This window comes from Xyrauchen texanus, chromosome 7 (assembly GCF_025860055.1).
Source record: "Xyrauchen texanus isolate HMW12.3.18 chromosome 7, RBS_HiC_50CHRs, whole genome shotgun sequence".
NCBI classification, from domain to species: Eukaryota; Metazoa; Chordata; class Actinopteri; order Cypriniformes; family Catostomidae; genus Xyrauchen; species Xyrauchen texanus.
Window position 1 is genome coordinate 21,742,667 of NC_068282.1, and position 22,476 is coordinate 21,765,142.

At 36.9% G+C, this 22,476-nt stretch overlaps 1 protein-coding gene across 1 annotated transcript; it reads right to left on the reverse strand.

Annotated features, from left to right (window-relative positions):
* Positions 1-868: 868 nt before the first annotated feature.
* LOC127646840 (protein O-linked-mannose beta-1,2-N-acetylglucosaminyltransferase 1-like) lies at positions 869-20,880 on the reverse strand. The gene is made up of 22 exons (XM_052130748.1): positions 20,736-20,880; positions 20,215-20,391; positions 19,961-20,063; positions 19,609-19,724; positions 17,122-17,187; positions 16,861-16,974; positions 16,662-16,779; positions 16,422-16,520; positions 16,061-16,188; positions 9,397-9,467; positions 9,086-9,161; positions 8,889-8,972; positions 8,519-8,560; positions 8,370-8,428; positions 8,074-8,146; positions 7,701-7,829; positions 7,110-7,235; positions 6,888-6,952; positions 6,728-6,772; positions 6,484-6,619; positions 5,960-6,069; positions 869-2,547 (listed from the first exon to the last, which is right to left on the reverse strand). The coding sequence occupies exons 2-22, from the start codon at positions 20,332-20,334 to the stop codon at positions 2,466-2,468; spliced, it is 1,962 nt and encodes a 653-aa protein (XP_051986708.1). The 5' UTR covers positions 20,335-20,391; positions 20,736-20,880; the 3' UTR covers positions 869-2,465.
* Positions 20,881-22,476: the final 1,596 nt, after the last annotated feature.

Here is a 22,476-nt window from a genome sequence, read left to right on the forward strand (position 1 = left end):
ACTTATTTAAATAGCTTTTACATATACTCTACTTTTGTGTGAAAAGCAAACACCTTCTACCCCAAGAATTTCATCAGCGTATAGATCATATTGAATTAATATTACATTCAATTTATGTACAATTATTTTAAGTTCATGAACTGCACGTTTCAGTCACTCTACAAAATAACAGTCTATCTGGCAGTCCACATTATTATGAAATCATCCCCACATTCATCAAACCTCAGCACACATAGCTGAGTCACATTTATCCAGGAAATCAGCTACACAATAATGTTTTTTTGCATGGATTTCAATAGGCACACCATTTCCTTTGTAAGAATTCCCTTTCCACGTAATTTGCCTGTTGTGCTGTCTGCTTATCTAACCAGAAATACAAAAATTGCAATGATCAATATGATCATTGAAATATGATCATAAAATAGCATTACATATTTACCTAAAGTACATGAAATGTTTGATATACTCATTTATCTGGTAAACGTCCAATATTCAAACTTCTTTACAATAAGGCTACTTATTGTAAAGAAACCCTAAACAAAAAAATATATATATCACACCCTTACAAAAGGGCTATTGACCCTAATAAGACCATTTCTATAGGCAAGATCCAGTATATCCATTTCAAAAGGTAAGACTGTAGTCCATATAACACTACATTTTAGTTAACGGAACAGTATAATTATTAATTTACCACTCAGATAACACTGCAATAGATATCAGAGCTTACTTCAAAACATTTTAGAAGCATACCTTGCTAAGCTTTTTGGAAATGTTAACAAGAAACAAATTACTACATTGCAACATAAAATGGGTTGGATCACATGGATTTAAAACTAAAAACACTAGAAAAGAAAAAAAAATAGAAAAGATTTTAGGACATTTTATTTTATATAAAAACAAACCATTTTGAAAAAGAAACAAAAACTACTTTGATATACAAAACTAATGCAAGAAGCCTGTTGTAGAATTTGATTAACACATTAGAACATCTGTATCTTATGAGTACAATTATATTTTGAGATGATACATATGTCTGGTATTGCACATGTTCCAGATACAATTAATATGTTTTGACACCACAAATACAATTTTGTAGAAATATCAGTGTTGTACTGACCACAGAAACTTCAAAATAACAAACAAACCCACTCCATTTTGAAATCTCTTCCATCAAATGAACATTATTGCATGATAAATCAATAATTCACAATAATCCTCACATACAGCAACATGTTAACAAAAGAAAGATCTATGATGCAACTGAGGTTGCATTTATTTCAAGTGTTAATCCTCCCGCAGTTCCTAAGGTTCTATAGTGGCTGTGTAGACACATAGATTTTATCACCCAAGCAGTATGAATCACCTCAGGTCCTCTGGGAAAGGGGATTCTTTAAGCTCATTCATTGCAGCCTTTTAAATTATTACTATGTATATTATTTCTTGTTTGATTTTAAACATTTAAAGGTAGTCAGTGTGCTGCTCATTTGGGATAGTGCACCCAAAAATGAAAATTCTGTCTTACTTTTACTCACTCTCATGTCAAACATACAGTATATGACTCACTTATGTGAAACACAAACCGAGATCTTAGGCAGAATGTCACCTTTTCTTCAGAAGTAAAACAGTTTTGGTTAATGGGAGTAAAAATTTAGTTATTGTCAATCCTGACAGATTTTTCATTTTTGGGTGAAATATTGCTTTAAAGTAATTATGTGTAGTTTGGGAATACTGCTTGTATGTTCTGTCACCAATGAGCTCCCAATGAGTGCATAAAAATATGTCTGTACATAGTTATATTTGTAAACAAATTCAGGCCTGTGGTTTCTTTATGCAGCCTTTTGTTCTTGTGTAAAAGTAATTTTGTTAAGGAAAATTAAACAGTCAGTAATCTTGATATTGACAAAATAAATAGTCATAAGTTACAACTTATGTGCAGGACTGCCTAAAGCACTCAGTAGTGTTTAAAAAAAAAAAAAAAGTAGCTTTATTCAACCATACTCTCTAAATCCCTTTTTTTTGCAACATCCTGATTTTATGTAATCTGTCACATTCAGTAACTCAAACCAGCACTGGCTTTTATTATGGTACCAGTAATTCTTTAAAACATCTATCAGTTCATTTCAAATGACAAACCTCCCAGCATTAACACATATGAAATTTCAGGACCTCAGGAACAGCTTCCAATGCACAACACATACTGTACCAACAACATGAGAAGGTTCTGTTACACACGATTTTAAGAAATTCACACTCATATCATTCTAGTTTAAAAGAGCCTGTAGATCAAAAGTCTACGAGCACAGGACGGTTAAGCCAAGAGTTTGTATAGCTCACCCAGTTTGTTGTCTTGCCAACAGTCACTGTTCAACAGCCTGAACAGTAAAATAAGGCCCAGTATCAGCCTGATGCAGGCCTTGTCTGTAAGTGGTTAGATAAGGCCCTTGGGTGGGATTAAGACTGTTCTAAATCTGTTCCACAGGAGGTCCCTCTTCTTTAGGTGCAGGTTCCAGGTGAATGGGAGTGACATTATTGGGCTTCTTAACACTGGTGGGGGAAATATTTCAGGTTACACACAGTGCACTCAAGACACAAAAACACACAAGCATAATATGCAGAAACTGGCTCTCAATGGAGACAACAAAATATACTTTATGTTTTTATATGAAGTTAATTCTAATTAAAAAATAAAAACTGAATTTACAAGAACTGCCGCCTTACTAACACACAAGACCAATTATGTCAAAAGGTCAAGCCCTTCAATGGGCCAGTCAAAGCCATGATATAAATCAAAATGAGAATCTGTTAATATTAAGCCTGATGTATACTATGAAAAAAGCCAAACTTTTTTTTAAAGCAACCTAGGTGAATGAAGCTGGCGTTTGTACTACTACACATAACATAGATTTAAAATTAGTTTGTTGAGGGTGACATCACGGAAGGCTGTCAACTCTCTGGCAAATTACCTGCGCATTCAGATTGTGATGTTGCACATAAGATTGTGGTGTGTATGACAGAAGTTAAAAATTAGTGAAGAAACGGCAAGAGGAGAAGATAATCAAACATCAATAACCAACAAGCAACCGACGCTTATTAAATTGCTAGATGTTGTTCGTCATCAACAGCACGGAAGTGGTTTGGTTTTGAAAGGTTAGATGCTAGTCAAAAGACGGCAATCCGCAAACTGTGCCAAAAACCAGTTACAGTCAAAAGCAGCTCGACGACCAACCAGTTGCACCATCTTCAAACTACCCACCGCACTGAATATGAGGAATATGAAAAGCATTGCGAGTCAACTGCACACAACATTCCTACAGCTGACAGGGTAAAAGCAAAAACACACACACACAAAACTTTGGCCGAATCATTTAACAAAAAAGTTCCTTACGACAAAAAAAGCAACAGAGGGCAAGATATAACAAACGCTGTCACCAATTACATCGCAAAAGACGGGCCAATTCAAGGGGTTGAGAGAGATGGTTTTAAACAACTTTTGAAGACTTACACACTGCCTGGGCTTTTTTTTTTTCATCTTTGACTTTATGCAAAAATTTACAAAAGGGTGTAATTTGTTTACAAATGCAATAATTGTTTTTTTTCTTGTGCAGTGTTTGAAATAAGTTTGCATTTGTTGACTTATTACAATGTCATATTTTTGCTTCTTGCTTTTATGCTGCACAGTTAACCTTTCATCAAAGCAGGGTTTTGTATTGTTCTTACTTGAACGATTCAGTTTAAAATAATAGAGATCTCTTTTCCTTCAATATATTGTTTCGATTAATAACATCAACAATCAATATTATCATGTTATGCTATTAATATGTTGTAAGAGGTAACTAGTACATTATAAGCCTTCAACAAAGTTTTTTTTTTGAAGGATGCAAAATATCATCTCTTTATCGTTATCAGCAAAATCCAGAAAATATTGAGATATAATTTTGTCAATATTGCACACCCCTAGTCAAAGCCACACCAACGATTAGTCTTAACCAATCAACAAAGCTCTTCGGCCACTCAAGTTATCATAGGTCTAGCACTTCAGAGATGAATGGGAACAGGAGAGATCACCAAAGAACACATTAGCAGAGCAATAACGTCACTGCATATTGTCATCATTTGTAGGCGAACTAAGCAAAGTCTGTTCACCCAGTAAGAATAAATTAGCCTTTAGGGACTAAAAGTGTCATCTGACTAACCTGATCAAACTTCAAAAAAAAAAATAATATTCACACCTGAACAATAAAGCTAGTATGTACAGTGCCTATAGAAAATCATCATAGCCCTTTGAAACAGTGCCTTTTTTTGTCTTACATCCTGAAATCAAAACCATTAAAACATATTTTTACCAAATTTTGCCTTCAATGGGAAAAAAGAAAAAAGGCAACAGTTCCAAAAATGTATAACAGATGAAAAACTAGGGCAACAGTGTTTGAAGAGTGATCAAAACCTTTGATCTAATACTTTGTAGAGGTACCTTTTGCTTTAATGACAGCCACCAGTCTGTTTGGATATGTCTCTACTAACTCCATGCACCTAGATTGGGGTATATTTGCCCGTTCTTCCTCGCAGAATTGTTAGAGTTCAGTCAAATTGTGGAGTGAGTGGCTATGGACTGCTCTCTTCAATCCATCCATAGGTTTTCTATTGGATTTAGGTCAGGGCTCTGACTTGGCCACTCAAAGTTTTTGACCTTCCTATCCTTAAGCCACAGTGTTGTTTTTTGTTTTGTTTTTTGGCAGTGTGTTTAGGGTCATTGTTGTGCTGAAAGATGAAGCACCTGCCCATCTTCAGTGCTCAAGCAGAGGCCCTTATATTTTCCTCAAGAATTTGGATGTACATGGCAGCATCCATTTTCCCTTCAATCCTGACCTTACTTAAGAGAAACACTACCACAACATAATGTTGCCACAACCATGCTTTACAGTAGGTATGGTATGGTATGTTTTGGGTGGTGTGATGCGTTTGGTTCTCCAAACATACATTTTGGAGTTCAGTCCAAAAATGTTAATTGTCTCATCTGATCATAAAACCTTTTGGCACATGGCATCACAATTCTTCAAGTTCCTTCTTGCCACCCTGTCATACAGGTCAGATTTGTGTAAAGCTTAGCAGACTGTCGTCTCATGCACAGACTGATCAATCTCAGCCTAAAGAGCATGCAAATCTTTCAAAGTTGCCTTTAACCTCTTGATAGCTTCCCTGATCAATATCCTCCTGGCATGGTCATCCAAATGGAGGGATGGCCCCATCTAGGCAAGGATTTAGTTTTGCCATGTGCTTTTCACTTCTATATGTTCTGAACGTATTAAAAGGGACAGATAAAGCCAATAAATCTTTTTGTCCCATTCTCCTAACCAGTGTCTTTCCACAATTTTATCCCAGAGCTCTTTTGAAAACACCTTTCCAACTATGATGAATTCATTACCACGCAGTACTAGTAATGAAATCCTCATGAAACACGCAGTTTTATTTTGAAGAAATAAATACCACTACAATTTATTTCAGGTGGTGGCCAATTAGCTAGGTATGTGATCTGAAAGGGGATTGGTTGCACCTGAGCAAGTCTGTAATGGTTAATCTTAGGGGGCTGATCAATTATTTAAACCATGTATTTAACTAATTAATCTTTTACCTGTTACTTTCACTTTGACATTGAAGGTTCTGATGTGTAAATAAGCTGGAAAAGGTTAGATTGAATTTATTTAAATTTCCAGGATGTAATGTGATAAATGATAAGGATTTTGAAAAGGTATGATGACTTTCTTTAGGTACTATATATATTCCCTAAAAGACTTACATTCATTGCAGTGAAAAATATTACAATGTGAAAACTACATAATTGGCTAACAGAATGTTTTTAGTGTAGTATTTTAGATCGTATTTTTTTAACGAAATTAAGAATTTTTCGTTCCATACTTTGAAATTAAATAGACTGATAGGGTTGTTAATGTGTACTCACGAGTAGGGTGAAATTGGAACAGCTACCACTAGGACATGGTTCTTTTTTCTGAAGAGCCTCCACAGTCCTTTGTGATAACCTCGTACATCCAGGTCCCACACGTGCAGGCACTAAACACCAGATTAGGCCATAACTTAATAGTACAGTTTTATTACACTCACCAAAGTATTTATTCGTTACTTTTTTATTCCCTCTCTCATTGTTTACAACAAGCCATTTATCCATATACTTGTATGCCCTGTTAACAGCATAATTCAGCCCGAGAAGTCTAAAGCCATAATGGGTGTTGTCTAAACATATCAAGTCAGATATACAATTTGCAACTTCAGATGCCCACAAAGCCAAAGAGTTACAACCACTGAGCCAATGAACACAGTTACTATTGGCTTACCTGCTCTGAAACTCAAATCACTTGTTCCTTTAGAAGCCCAACCTTATTGTTTAGATTCAAACTGAGGGGCTAAACATTAGATGCATCCCCATATACATATATTTTGTTTTTTCTTCTGGAATTCCAGTCTTACCTTTGATAGTTCTGTCCAAGTATTTGTGTCTGTCTCCTGCTCCATTTTGATGAACATCACAAAGGTCTTTTCCTCAGTATCCGGGATAAATGAGTCTTCACATGGGTTTTTACTGTGGTCCAAGACTTCTGCCTCACTGCAGGCACACAGATGATTTGTTCAGTTGTTGTAATACTGCAATGTTAAAGTGTAATAATAAATATGCAAATGGATTTGTACTGCGTGATCTTCATACAAAACGTACCGTAGAAGAATTTGGATTTCAATCTCATAAGCATCTTTATTCAAGCTGTAAACAAGGAGAAAATATCAATGATATTTGAGCAGGATGCAAATGTAAACAGTCCAAATTGGTTAAATATTTACACCATCTTTAGGGAAACTAAAATTTGAAGTATACATACCTATCTACATTCTTCATCTGAACGTTCGGAATGGTGTTGAATTTGTGCTTTTTAAAGTAAACTTCCTGCTTAAAAACATTACATGTTCATTAAATGTTATAGAAATGTTAAAATAAACACTAAAGAATCAGCTCTCAGTGGAGAAAAAAAGAATCCTTAAAGTCATACAAGTAAACCTTTATAAGATATTTACATTATTGTAACTTTAACCCCATCACTTACGTGAAAGTAACCATTCATGTTAAGGCCAATGATACCAAAGTGATAGGAGCGAGAGACATCAGGAATGACACACTCTCTGCCCTTCCTCTGTTCCGGCATCCGCATCCACATGTCCCAATCCCATAGCTAAGAGATAGCAATAAAACAGATGGATAAAAGGAGGAAAGACTCCTGAGGTTTATCTGATATCTAGAACAGTGTAAACTCAATGATATAATTTCCTCATACTAGTTTGAAAAGTGAAACACTACTTTGCCCCACTTAAATACTCAAGTAGTATTTCTGGTCCTTATTTACTACAATAAGTTTACAATTTAATCACTCGTAAAATTCACCAGACTAACTCTTCAAAGTTAGTGAAGTTATTAAAATGGGAAAACAGGTAAATATAGTTATTTAATGATAACATTACTTTTTTTTTGGTAAGAGAAGGATTATTCACTTTAAGAAGCATTCCGTAATGCAAATGGCCCGGAAAATTGTGCCAACTTAGACCTCACCTTTGAGGGATTTTGCATGTAAATGTTTCTTTTTATCAATTCTTCCTATTTAGACAAATGATGGCTTAAATGCCGAAGTTAACTGCCTGACCTTTTCAGGAGTGGGCCATTTGGGTTCCAGTTCATCCTTATAAAGGCTTTTTTTAAGCACCCAGCCAAGACCAGGCATACTTTCCACTCTGTAGAGCAGAGAAGGGTCCTCAGCTGTGTGCTCATAGCCCTGGAAAAAAAGCACAGCTGCAGGGTCAAATGCACCTTCAAAGACTTAATAATTTAGGCAGAGAGTACACTAGTGGTTGCCATTACTTTGCAGTAGACTTAAAAGTATACCAACAGAAACAGCATTTGGCAGAATTTACTACCAGTCATAGTAATTATAGGAGAGACTTTGACTAAATGAAATGTATAATAGTGTAGCTTAAAGCTATGCAGAAATGTAAAGGAAAAGAGATTTCTTCACTCACTTGGTCATTCCAGGCTGAGATACAATAGAGACTGTCATCCTCGTGTAACAAATGGATGGTCTGACTGAGAAAGCTGGAGATAAATGAGGGAGAGAAACATATATATATATCACACATTTAAAGACATTTAAAAATTACCTGTCAAATGTTGTTACTCAATCACTATTAAGATGATTTGAGCTCACAGATGTTCTTTCTTTTGTAAATTAGCCTGTGACCAATAGGGTGGAAATTTGCTAGCCTCTAGTGGACACCTTGCAGTACTACACTCTGCACATTCATTGGTTCATCCATACCTGAAGAAATCTATGGAAATATCAAGATCCTCCTCCAGGACAATGGCAAAATCTGCGTACTGAAAAGGGATTATTCAAAGATAAACATTTGTAAGCTGTTTAAGTGTGTAATTCTACACAAGCTGAATTGCAGGTTAGGGTATACTCACTGGATGCAGACTGAAGGTTGCAGTCAAGCTGGCTTTGTAGTGCTGTGAAATTTTTTTATGAATTTCTTTATGTAATTTAGAGAGTCCTTATCATTTCATAGAGATTGCATACACAGAGAGCAACTTCTAGCCAATTAAATACAAAAGAGCTAGAGACATTTCTATGTATTTTCAAGCTTTTAGAATTTATTTTCCAGGTCTGGAAATCACACTTATTGAATTCCCTGATATTTCCAGGTTTTTCATGACTATGGAATCTCTGTAAATATATTTTAAATCTTATATAAGGGACACAAATAAATAAACATCCATAACTGTCCATACCATGATTTGGAATGCATAATTTATGTAATCATTTCATGCGAAATACCTGTGACACTCTAGCATTCTTGATGCTGATCGGTGTATGCTGAACTCCTTTAAGACCAAAGAGCTCGACCACATCCATGGGTTCCTGTGCAAAGGATATTTTTGTGAATATGTGTAGATCCTCTCAAGCAGAAAAACACACAGTTGAAGAGAAATATGAATGTGTTGAAAAGAGAGCAAAGAATATAGATATGGCACCTCATAGTATCCATCAATAAAAACAGTGATCATCTGTGGATTGATGCCATTGGAGGAAAGGAGAGAGCGCAGCATTCTAAAAAAAACAAACAAACATGGCTAATGCTTAGTTAAGAATTCAAAACAGTTATTCCTACATGGCAACTTGGTTGGCCACAAAATATTAAAGTGTGACAATGCATGTAACTTGGCTCAAACAAATAAAAACTAACAAATAAATGAATACTTGATACAAATGTAACTTCCAGTAATACAGTTCCGATGTGAATTTGGTAGTGTGGCTAAACACAAAGAATGTTAAGTCTACAAACCTATAGAGATAGTTTGGTCTATTTCCAGCTATAACTGCAACTGGGATGTTGTAGACGTTGTTGTTAGGCAGCTAGTTAGGACAAAGAAGGTTTAGACAACACGGATTCAACAAAAAAACTAATACAATTAAGAGTCTAAACATCACTCCACACATCTGTTTAACAAACAATGGCAAAAAGGAAACTTTAACTTGTAGAGTATGTCCTCGTATTAGCATTAAAAATGAAGATTTGGTGTGTAATGCAGCACTTTTAAACTTGTAGATAAACCCAAACAAACCAAGGACACGTATTTGGAAATGACAGAGACTTGCCTCCATTACAATGTTCTATATGTATTTAACAAAATTAAGCTTTCTCGCACCCATCTATGCTATTTTTAATTGTTGGTATATGTAAACATGCACTAGATGGACGTCTTGATTTGTTTTCGGCAATGTGCATTTCAGTAGACGATGATACTGGAAACTGGTTGTGTGTGTGTGTGTGTATATAGTTCACACTGTGCTTTGGAATATAAATGTGCATCAGGTGGAAGTGTCTTCAGTGTGTTTCAGCATGGACTGGATGTTTTTTGGCTTATGTCAGCGTGGATTGCTTGTGAACCAGATTCAAATGAAAAAGAAAATGATTCAAGCTTTGCAAAGGAACGGTTATTAAATATTAGAGCAGTTTAAAACACTTTGACCCGACTGTAAATCCACAACAGTTCCATTCGTGAAAACTTCAAATGTCATGACTGTTTGATTGTTTACGGTGCTGACACCCTTTCTACACCGGGCACTTCTATTGACATGACGCTATGGCTTGATGCAGTCTACACTGGACAAGTCGACACAAACTTTCTAAACTGTTTTTTTGTGTTGTTGGCAGTAGTAGTGCCAGCACATGCAGTGCAAAATGGAACGGGACACCCGTTTACTGTCGGCACAACGCTTCCAGTGTAGAGTGTTAAAGGGTTAGTTCACCAAAAAAATTTAATTCTCTCATCATTTACTCACCCTCAAGCCATCCCAGATGAACACATTTGAAGAAAACTAGAAAATATCTTGGCTTAGTAGTTCCTTAAAATGCAAGTAGGTGGTGATTACACCTTTGAATCTCCAAAAAGAACACACAGTCAACATAAACATCCATACGACTCCACTGGTTAAATGAATCTAAGTCTTCTAAAGCAAAAAATATTGCATTTGCTGTGAAAAAAATATATATATTTAAGAACTTTTTAACTAGGAATCATAACTTTCGGACAGCAGCAGTATGCACGTGTGACGTAATCTCATTGGCATGTTCACATGGGAACAGATGCACGTGCAACACACCCGGAAGAGCAGCGCTGTTTACAATGGAGGAGAAACGCTGTACAGAAGCTTTGTTGGTTTTATCTGTTTGTTTACTCACAATGGGGTGTTTGTGTGCTCATCCTGGATGTCTCAACTGAGAGAAAAACAAGAGATTATATCCATAACATGCTAACGCGATTACGTCACAAGACTGCGTGAACTCCACCTTCTCGTGAATGCGAGAAGCAGCAAAAGCGATCGTTTCGCTTTAGAAAGACTCAAACCAGTGGAGTCTTACGAATGACGTTTATGCTGACTGTTTGTTCTTTTTGGAGATTCAAAGGTTTAATCACAATCCACTTGCATTTTAAGGTTCTACTGAGTGGAGATATTCTTCTATGTATTCTGTTGAAGAAAAAAGTCACACATCTGGGATGGCTTGAGGGTTAGTTAGTTATTTAGTGATTTTACACCATGCCAGCTTCCAAGGCTATTTTCATGATGAAAACAAGTGAAATATATATAAAAAAAATATATAAATAAATAAATAAATATGATTTTTAAAAAGTGTTTTCAATAAGAAATCTAAAACTGATTCAGGGTTGATCAAATCAATCCAGCACTATCCAATAAAATATGTTTCAAGGATAGTGGATTCTAGCATGCGGTGCATAATGGTGGATCCTTGTCTGATATCAAGAACATGTGTGGGTCTGGAATGTCCTATTCGGCTATGGGTGTAAATGAACTGATCCCAGTGATTACTGAAATTAAATATGGGCCTTTTGCCCACTGCAGTGTTGATTTCATGCAGTTTGTTTGTAATGCATTAATCCCATTCAGTTTGCCATTTGTTGATGTAAGAGATAATGGTAGATTACAGATCTGAGGGTGAAATGGAGAAGATCTGTAGAAAGTGCTTCTTTAGCAGCCGAGTCTGCTGATTAATTTCCTCGTATTCCACAACGGCCAGGTACCCAGCAAATGTAAATAATTAAAATGATGTTCCTCCAGAGCTGACAATTTGGTTAAAATCTTTACATGGGCTGGGTGGTCATTGTTGAGTGATGCAAGAACTTGAAGGCATGATTTTGAACCTTAACGTGATCCAATGCTAGAATAATAACATTGGCCTCTTCTGCAAAAATGTAACTCTGATTGAGGATCCTTATTCCACTTTTTTAGTGACTGATCACATATGCACCCAACACATGAACTCCAGACTTCGTTCCGTCTGTTTATATAGGCGTGAATGATGGAAACATCTTGTAATGAGGAGGGTGTGGCCGGGCTGTGAGTGTGCGTGCCTGGTGCCCAGCGGCCCAACAGAGCTGTGTGTCCTCATGTTATTATGTTCCAGTTCAGTGTTTTAAGATGCAATTAACGTCTTGTTGAGTGTCAATCCGGTTGTCTGGTCCAGTTGCAGTATCATGTGAAAGTGAAAGGTTGGTTGTAAGGCTCCATATTGTTGGATGAACATCTTTCCTTTCTTCCAGTGCCTAAATTGTTTGAAATGCAGGGAAGCAGTTCTTTTCAAAAGTTTTGCCTAGGATATTTGCAATTTCTTTTTCTTGAAGTCTTGATGTTTAAAATGTTGATTTTGAGGTCCACTGTTCTTGCCCTTTGTTCTGCAAATAAGATTCCAAACCTTTTTCTTTATCAAATTGGACAGAAATTGTCTCCAACTTTATTTCTTCGCCTCATTAATTACTCTACGTGCTAGTGATCTATTAATTTTTACTTTAATGAGGTTTTCCATTGTTGGACTTCTGTAGTATCTTCTTTCAGCTTTCTTTCTCTCTTTTATAGCCTTTTTGCAGTTATCTTTTAACCATGGAAATTGTTTGCATTTTGTATATGGTAAAGTTTTTGGAATGGTATCGTTTGCTATGGAGATTAAAATGCTGGTAAAAATTTTAATGGGGTCTGGATCATCCTCAAGAAATTTATTGAATCTTTCATAGCATAAGGTTTGAAAATGGTACCAGTTGGCTTTAAGTTGCCATCTCTGTATGCTTGATACTTCTTCATTTTTAGGTCAAGATTAGTGGAAAATGGTCACTTCCACGGAGGTCATTCCACACTTTCCAAGAGAGATCTAGCAGTAGCTCAGGCTAGCAGATGGTGAGGTCAATTGCTGAATAGGTACCATGTCTAGGGTGTAAACAGGTTTGAGATCCATCATTTAAAAAGGCACAGGGCATGGTTGTTGATTAATTCCTTAATGTTCTTGCATTTTGTATTACACTGATTACTAACCCACAAGGTATTATGGCTGTTAAAATCCCCAGAAGTATGAAGGAAGCTGCTCCACAAGGTTGTCCAGATCTTGATGCTTTGTAATCATATCCGGTGGAATGTATATGGCGCATACTGTGACAGTCCTCTGGAGGGTTAGATGTACTGCTGTTATTGTAAATTACTATTTAGTATGATGTATCTGCATCACATAATTTCTCATTAAAATAGCTGTTCCACAGGAAGCATGTCTATTGTTGGGACCAAAACAATTTAAAATGGTAAAGTTTTTAAAAGAAAAGGTAGTATCAGCTGACAACTGTGTCTCTTGTAGACAAAAAGCAAGTAGATTAATAATTGCAGCTAATCACTGCTATTCTGCAAAGTTGGCTCTGAGCCCACGGAAGTTCCATTGAATGATGGTGTGATCCATATTTAAGTTAGAAGAATAGATATTACCCCTAGTTCTGCCTTTTGGTGAACGCTACTGTGATGGCCACTCTCTTTCATTTTGACATCTTTGATAGCTTTTGTATTTGCATTCTCATCTTGTGATACTTTTGATTGTGAACCACCTGCTTTTTTAGAGTTCTTGTTAATTATTTGATTCTCTTTGTGGAAGTTCTAGTTGGTTTTGATATGGGTTGAAGTAGTTTGATCTTGGAGGAGGTATACCTTTACTGCTACAGACAGCTTGGGATTTATCCTTTTGCAGCCAGGTCAAATCTGTCTGGCAATCCACTGAACCATAAGGTTTTTTTTTTTTACCACAGAGGCAAAGGTTTTATTTACAATGAAAGAGGGAACCACGGACCAATTAGCGTGCTTCATTGTAGCGGAGTTTTATTGTACAGCTTGTTTTCTGGATTTGTTCTCTTTAATCCACTTCAAGCATTCTTTGGATGAAGCCATGCACAACTGAACCATTTGGGTGGCTTCTGGCAGCTTTCTTTATCATGATCCTCCTCTCTACAATTACTGCAGACACACTAATTCTCACACAAAAGTGGTTTGATCCATGTCCATACTTTTAAAAGTTAAAGCAACTCAGTGATTTGATATAAATAACTCCACTAGAACACTCATATACCTGATTGTGATTCTATCTGGAGGATGAGGTTTATTAAAAGGTAATTATGTAAGTAACAGATTTAACAATTCAATCTTCTCTTTTGATTGTTATTCTTTTCATATATCTCACTCCTTGAGATTTAAGTCAGATTGTTTAGCAGAGATGGGCCATATCTATTAAAATTAATGGCATAAATTGGAATGCTCAACCAAGGAACTCCGTATACAGAGGTAGGAACGGATCAAGGCATGTCTGAATCCAAAGTTTGCGTCAAATCCTGTCTATCGAGATACCTTCATCTGATGAATTTTCGAAGGCAGTATAGATGTATACTTCGCTGCCTATTAAATATCATAATCCTGTGCTCCCGAATCCACGGCAGTTGAGCTTAAAGAAAAGCGTCCGAAGAGGCAGCCGATAGTCAATTTGTGTATAAATGTACACCTTGATTCACTTTTTCCAACTTTTGATTCCATTTCTAGCGAGAAAGTAGTATTGTAGTAAATAAATATAAATTTGGTTATGACCAAAACTCTCTTGATTTTGTTCTAGATTATTAGACCTTTGTGTTTCGGTTGGATGAATGAAGTAGACGTGTTACCTTTAGTGGACATCAGATGGCGCAAATCAGTTGCTGGTCTCCTAGCAATGATGTGAAGTTATGATGCCTCAGTAGCCTGTCCGAAGCCAGTTCCTGGAGGTACCTTCATAACCAAACGCTGTTGAGTCACTGAATGATAAGGCAGCGAGGCAACAAAACAGCTAACTTTGATTTCAGATGCAGCCTTTAAATGAAATCCAGAAGGCACGAAGGAGGTTTTCCAAATTAGCCTTCTTACAACATTCCACCAGAATCTGACCAGATAGTATCTTCACCTACTTACCAGTACCAGCCATTCCTGTAATACCCTTGTGAAAAGCAAAAGGAGATATCTTTGTGATTGGCATATCCGATGATGCAGATTCAATAATTAGACATTTTTGATGTAAAAGCACATTCTCAGAAGTACAGTCCATGTCCAGGTCTAAAAGTCATTTTTGGATGTGTGCTTGGTGGCCATGTTTAGTGTACTATACTTTATCATTTCTACTCCCCAACCACCTTGGAGTCCAACAAGGGGATGCACAGAGCCATGAAAATCCTACAGATTATGCACAGGGATATAGGGATGGTATACACAAGCACAAAGAACGAGAGATGTTCCATCTACTTGACTGACCCTTAGCCAATGCATTCTGGGGATAGCTGATGTTAATCTATCATGTCGTATATCCAGGGCAAGTCTTGACCAGCCAGTTGATTGGAATCGGGCCTTTCCAATCTCCCATCTAGGTGTAGTAGGAGCCAAAACACAAGTGTTGATATAATGGAAGCCGCAGCAAACCACATTTCTCAGTAGGCAGGATCTCTTCCTCATGGCAAAACATTTGCCCTCTTTTGTCATATTTTCGAGTAGCAGAGGGATGCTAGGACTTAAAAAATCAGGGTCTGTTAGACAGTGATGGTATACGAAGATGGTAAAACTCAAATGCAGTAGAGACAAAACAAAATAAATGTATATAAACAATTGTGACACAAGTATGGGAGGCTCAAGGGTTATTCACACTAGCCCCCACCACAAAGGGTCCCACTTTGTACCCAGGCATGAGGGTGAGTAAATGAGAGAATTAAAATTTTTGGGTGAACTATGACTTTAACAGTTGTGCTTGAGATGAACAGTTTAATATTTTCAGATACAATGTGTTGGATGCGTGTTGTGTGCAAACCTTAAAATTTTGTTTTATAATATTGCGGAGCTTGCTTTCTTTTCCAAATGAGTTTATAATGTATGGCTGTATTTGAGGCGCTGCACAATGTTAGCCAAACAGTAGGGGTTTATGTCGAAGTTTTTGGCCAAATCAAGCGTTTCAGAAAGAGGGCCAGAGACTGGGTGAAAAATGTAAATATATTACTAAATTATGATGGTGCAAAAAAACTTTACAAACATTATCAATGGACCTCATGGAAAATAATAAATCTATATAAAAAAAAAAGCATTTCATGACCCCTTAAAAAGGATATGTGTCTTACTGGGTCAGGATTGAACTCTATAGTTGCTGGATCTTTGCAGCTACAAATGCTCCCATAACCTTCCACTTTACTACAGAAGAGTTTCCTCCTGCGGTTCAGCTCTGTGTCTGCCCAATGGCACTCTGCCTCTAAGAAGAAAAAAAAAAACAGTCAAGCTGTAATCAGACTGACTTTGAGAATGTGTAGCAGGCAGTTTCATATTTTCAAATCCTCACTGTAGGGAGTGCTCTTCAAAAAATAGAAATACTTTAAGAATGTGACATTAAATTGCAAGAACACTCCTCACCAACTGTCCATGACATAAATTGCTGTAAAACCAGACAATTTTAGAGTTCTACATCGATAAAAGAGGCAGAAATACCTTCAGAAGCAGTGAGCTGAACCTCTGTCTTTAGCAGCACAGGGTCACCCCATGTAGAGAGAGCAGGAGACTTAGAGTGCTTTTCCCCATACACTTGACCTGAACAAATAAATAGTAAACTTTCCATTAAATGCAAATCATGTTACAACTGAACAATAATTATGCAATAGACAATGACATGTGTGTTATTTCAAACTTGTGCATGTATAAGAGTAAATGACAAAAGAGGGGTTGTCTCACCTCCCTTTATCACTACCAGAGTCCACATGACCCTCCAGCTTAACGTGACAGCCACCTGACTACCTAAACCTTTCAAAAGGTTCTTTGCAGCATCCTTCAAGTGGAAAGTCCCCTCATCCTAATAAGATCAATAAGCAGCTCACTTCCAGTGACAAACACCCAAAACTACAAGGTTGGAATGAAGAGGTAATTCTATAACCTTAATAGTGAAGATGAGGATTCTACCACGTGTGACCATGTTGAGGAATAGGATCATGGCTTCATCCTCATGAGGAGAATAAGTGTCAAACACTCTTTTGGCCATCACATGACCCTGAAGGAAGAGATTATAGGCAAGTGTTCTCATACAACCGACTAAATAATTGGAAATGTGATGTAGTGAACATCCGAAAGAGTCCATAATAGTCAAAGAGGATAGATCATGATGTATAAATGTTTAATATTGATGAATTGTGCTTACAGTAGCCTGATTAAGAGCAATAACATGTATGCCTCTACCCTGCTCCCTCATCTCATCCTCCAGCACCTGCAAAAATACATCAAATATCATTCCACTTTCATGCAATCTACAAGTAACCCTGTATGAACAAGTAAACATGTTCATACAGATCAGTCCATAAACTATTTTCAGAAGAAATATTTTTAGGCACTTAAATAGTAAGGATTTCTTACAAAATAATGCAATAAATAGTTTTAATTTATCAATTAATATCATACAATGTCCAGTAAACATGAAACAAAACAAAATGAATATTTGGAGTGACCAACTTTGCCTTCAAAACAACATCAATTCTCCTTGGTACACCTGAACACAGATAGGATGTTCCAAGTTTCTTGGAGAATTTGCAGCTGTTCTTTTATAAACTCAGCCTAAAAAAAGAAACGCCCTCTCACTTTCAACTGCTTTTATTTTCAGCAAATTTAACATGTGTAAATATTTGTATGAACAAAGATTCAACAACTAAGACATAAACTAAACAAGTTTCTCAGACATGTGACTAACAGATATTGAATAATGTGTCCCTGAACAAAAGGGGTGTCAAAATCAAAAGTAACAGTCAGTATCTGGTGTGGCCACCAGTTGCATAAAATACTGCAGTGCATCTCCTCCTCATGGACTGCACCATATTACCAAGTTCTTGCTGTGAGATGTTACCCCACTCTTCCACCAAGGCACTTGCAAATTCCCAGACATTTCTGGGTGGAATGGGCCTAGCCCCCACCCTCTGATTCAATAGGTCACAGACGTACTCAATGGGATTGAGATCAGGGCTCTTCGCTGGCCGTGGCAGAAAGCTGACAATCCTGTCTTGCAGAAAATCACGCACAGAACAAGCAATATGGCTGGTGGCATTGTCATGCTGGAGAGTCATGTTAGGGTGAGCCTGCAGGAAGGGTACAACATGAGGGAGGAGGATGTCTTCCCTGTAATGCATAAGCGTTGAATTTGCCTGCAATGACAACAACTCAGTCCGATGATGCTGACACACACCACCCCAGACCATGACGGACCCTCCATTTTCGAATTGATCCCGCTCCAGAGTGCAGGCCTCGGTGTAACGCTCATGCTTTTGATGATAAACGCAAGTCTGACCATCACCCCTGGTGAGACAAAACTGCGATTCGTCAGTGAAGAGCACTTTTTGCCAGTCCTCTCTGGTCCAGTGATGGTGGATTTGTGCACATAGGCGACGTTGTTGCTGGTGATGTCTGGTAAGGACCTGCCTTACAACAGGCTTACAAGCCCTCGGTTCAGCCTCTCTCAGCCTATTTGTTGTTGCCATTCTGTACCTGTCCCGCAGGTTGGATGTGCCGATCCGGTGCAGGTATTGTTTCACAAGGCACGTACATCCAGATGAGCCGGGACCTTGGGCATCTCTCTTTTGGTGTTTTTCAGAGTCAGTAGAAAGATTTCTTTAGTGTCCTAAGTTTGTATAACTGTGACCTTAATTGCCTACCATCTGTAAGCTGTTAGTGTCTTAACGACTGTTCCACAGGTGCATGTTCATTCATTATTTATGGTTCATTAAATCAAGCATGGAAAACATAGTTTAAACTGTTTACAATAAAGATCTGTAAAGATATTTGGATTTTTACAAAATTATCTTTAAAATAGTGTCCTGAAAATAGGAACGTTTCATTTTTTTTGCTGAGTTTGTTATTATGCTTCTGTCTCTTCATGTAATCCCAGACTGACTTGATGTTCAGTGGGGAAATCTGTGGAGGCCATGTCATCTGTTTCAGGGCTCCCTGTTTTTCTATTTGCAAAAGGAATGTTTAGGAGTCTAAAATGTATATTTCCTATTGACACACTAAAGCTGAAGATATAAATAACCATCTTAAGACATATTTTTGGTGAAACATCTAATGTGCCAAAGACTTCTGCACAGTACTGCATAAGGTATGAAACCACTAATGAAAAAGTTCCTATTTTGTATTTTTCTTATTTAATATTTTTTTCTTATTACAAATCATTTTATCAGCAAAACGTTTTTTTTTATTTTTTTGCAAAACTTAATGATTTAGGTCAGCATGAATTTGGGAATTTCTTAGTATTTATCATGTCATTTTTATTTAATAACACCACACACACATGCAAGGCAAAAGTTTGCGCAAAACCTTTAATGGAAGAGTATTCAATGGAAGCGAAACAAATCTGACCTCTTGTACAAAATATTTAACATTGCCAATGTGACAGATTTGTTTACATTGGATAATTGACCAAAACATTGTGCAGCATCTTACAAAAAACATTTTTTTTTTTCATTTTGTGTCAGAACTTTTCTTTGTTTTACATTTTCCAAAATCAAACAGTTTCTCTTCTATTTACAGGTTTACATGAGATCCCTGATTTTAAATGTGATCTCTGACTTTTACACATTGCCTGGGAACTTTGTAGCAAAAATGGCTAAAATATAACTGAAGTTTGAGACTCAGAATCACTTACGGTTGTGCCGTCCACTGCAACGTACACCTTAGAGCGACTCGAATACACCTCAATATCCAAAACCTTCCTCCCACTGGCTGGCCTGCGTGGGGTTTCCATGTTGGGCATGGCATCATCTGAAAAGTCGTTCAATGAAAGCAAAAACCTCATGTAAGAAACGCATCAAAACATGTTAAAAATCCAAAGAAACCTTTGAAAGCTCATTAATTTATATGTACAATCTAACAAAAAAAAAAAGATTCCGATATAGCATCATGAACATCCTGCAGTTATTTGAATTGCTAGTGGTAAAATTATTCCACACAAGGTGGAATGTGAATTGAACATTCATGTATCGTGTGATCCACATTACCGTAATCTTGAGCAGCATCCTCTTCAATCGCAACTCTCCTTGTATCAAGAATTAGTTTGATATTCACAATCACTGTGATCAGAAGAAACAGGACAGCACTGACCTGCAAAATGAACAACACCAGTCAAAAACAGTTAACTGCAATGGACTACCTTCATGACTGATTTTTAGGTTTTATGATACAACTTAAATTGCAAGGTGAAAAAGCAACCGCCCAATGGAAGGGTTCATGTCTAATCTTATAATGTGCTGACCTGGCAGATTCGCCGTACTGCTCTTTTGTTGGTGAGTCTGTATTTCCAGGTAAGGTAGAGGCTGCGCTGATGGCGGGGGATGAAGGGCTTGGCTCTTGGATTGGGTGTCCAGGTGTCCATACCTGCAGTCCTGTCCACTGCTCCTGATTTCAACACCTCCGATCACGTCTTTTTCATCTACACAACACAGTACAATCATAGCAGTTGTTATAACTGATGGGAAAATCTTGCAATTTCAAAATGTGATGCAGGGGGCACGTCTTACATGTAGGGTAAATACAAATGTATGGGGTCAGGCAACAAAAACAATACTAAATTGCACAAGTGAACAATAATAAAAGCACGTGCACGAGTTAGTCACATGAGTATTTAACTCTAAAACAGTGACTACAGCAAACCCATGGAGGCTGTAATCTTAACGTTAACTGTCTACGTATTACTTTTGAAATTCAAGAGCAATATCTGTTGACACGGACATTCGAGTTGACTGTAACGCGAAACAGATGCTATGGACTGTTTACCTTAGCAGCATGTTATGTCGCCTAGGAAGCGACGTCCAGACGCGCCTGAAAATATAACTGTAATTTCGTTTATAAACGGGTATAGTAACATTTGGCCACATGTAGGTAAAGTGTTCTGAAGCTAGATAACATGAGAGGCCCTTCTGGTTCGCTTTTCAAAATAAAAGGCCCACATTCTTTTGTAGAATTGGTTTGTACAACACACTCACACACACGATTAAAATAAATAAATACATAATAATAACTAATAATAAAAAAACAGGGCATTTTATTTTGTTTCATACACTATTAAGTTGTGTTTCATACAGAGGGCAAGTAATAAATCTTACAGTTTTTTTTATGTTGTTTGCTATTAGAAACTAGTTAGAAAATCTGAAAAGGTTACTCATTTTGAAGAATATGTCAGCATGATACAAATGCTGTAAATTATGTTGACTTTGGACAATCATGGAGTTTTACACTAGTTAGAAGTGTCGTTAGTAACATGGCTTTAACACTCATTTAGCAGCTATATTATGTCATTTTGCAAGATTGGAATTACAAAATTCTAAATTCACAGAAATGGTAATTTATAGGTTCACTGAGTTCTCAATAGGTGATGACTATATGATGGTGTGACAAATATCTATGGACTAAATCACCAGTTAGGCCTAATGTTCACTTTCGTTTGTTCATTATTTCTCAGTTAATCTCAATTCTTTGGTTGATTTAGGTTGTAATTTTAATCCAAAAACACACAGATGCATTTCTTTTTATATCCACTGGTTACTGTGCAAAGAAGCAAAGTTCAATTCCCAGTCCACAAAGTGCATGCAAACTAATTTATCAGTTTATCAGGAAGTGGAAGGGTGGGGGGTAAATAAATGCATCGTTTTTGTTGTTGTTGCTGTTGCTGACTTGGTTGTCATGTTGCTGACTCTCTGTCATTCTTTTTTCTTGAAAAGCTCTTTCACTAAAGGAAAATATGAGACCATGGTATTGCTGTATTTTTAGATTTCAAACTAATTTAAACATAAAATTATTTACAGACCATGAATCAGCTCTAAAATATGACCCACTAGTCTACATTATTATTATTATGCCACTTCATGTTTCTGATAGGCAAAACCCTTTCTTAAGCAAATTCCACAATACTCATTTAGGCAAAACATGTAAGTGGCTAATTTTGAAATTATGTGTTGTTGAGGATTGTAACTCCAAATGTTTATTCAAGGGAATTATTTTTTTCTTTATCAGAATGGTTTTAACATATTACTTTTTGTTTTTGCATTATGTAAACTTTCAGTGCTGTTTTCATAATTTATTGCGCATGGAGCCAGTAAAGGTATGAAACAGTACTTCGAAGATCCTGTTTGTTTCTCATTCTTGCCTTTTGGGTAATGTTATTCCACATCCTCCAGAGTGTCAAAGAACTGTCCTACCAAAGAGAGCTCATTTATCTGACATGGAAGATGGATGGAACCTCCACCTCGTCAGCTGATTAAAACATTTCATGCTAATCTTATTAATAAATCTTACTAAAATGTTATTACCTCTGTATTTCTCCTGATATGTTATGATATGATATGATATGTACCTCAATGGTATTAAATCACGAATAATTAATTTTTTCATCTCCCCCTCCTCCAACCTTCTGTCCTCTCACCCAGAGGTGCCCCCTGCTTCTCTGATGGTCTGGCCTGACAGCAGAAATCACTTTAGGGGTGAACAGTTCTCTCTTCATTGCTCAGTTAATGACGGT

Bases quoted from the DNA above. Each gene is read 5' to 3' on its own strand.
- LOC127646840 (XM_052130748.1), bottom strand. From the start codon at position 20,334: ATGGACACCTGGACACCCAATCCAAGAGCCAAGCCCTTCATCCCCCGC. The intron at 8,973-9,085 runs GTGCCATATCTA...TCCTTTGCACAG, and splicing joins TTATTGATGGATACTATGAG to GAACCCATGGATGTGGTCGA. The intron at 6,070-6,483 runs GTAAGACTGGAA...TCTGGTGTTTAG, and splicing joins CTTGGACAGAACTATCAAAG to TGCCTGCACGTGTGGGACCT.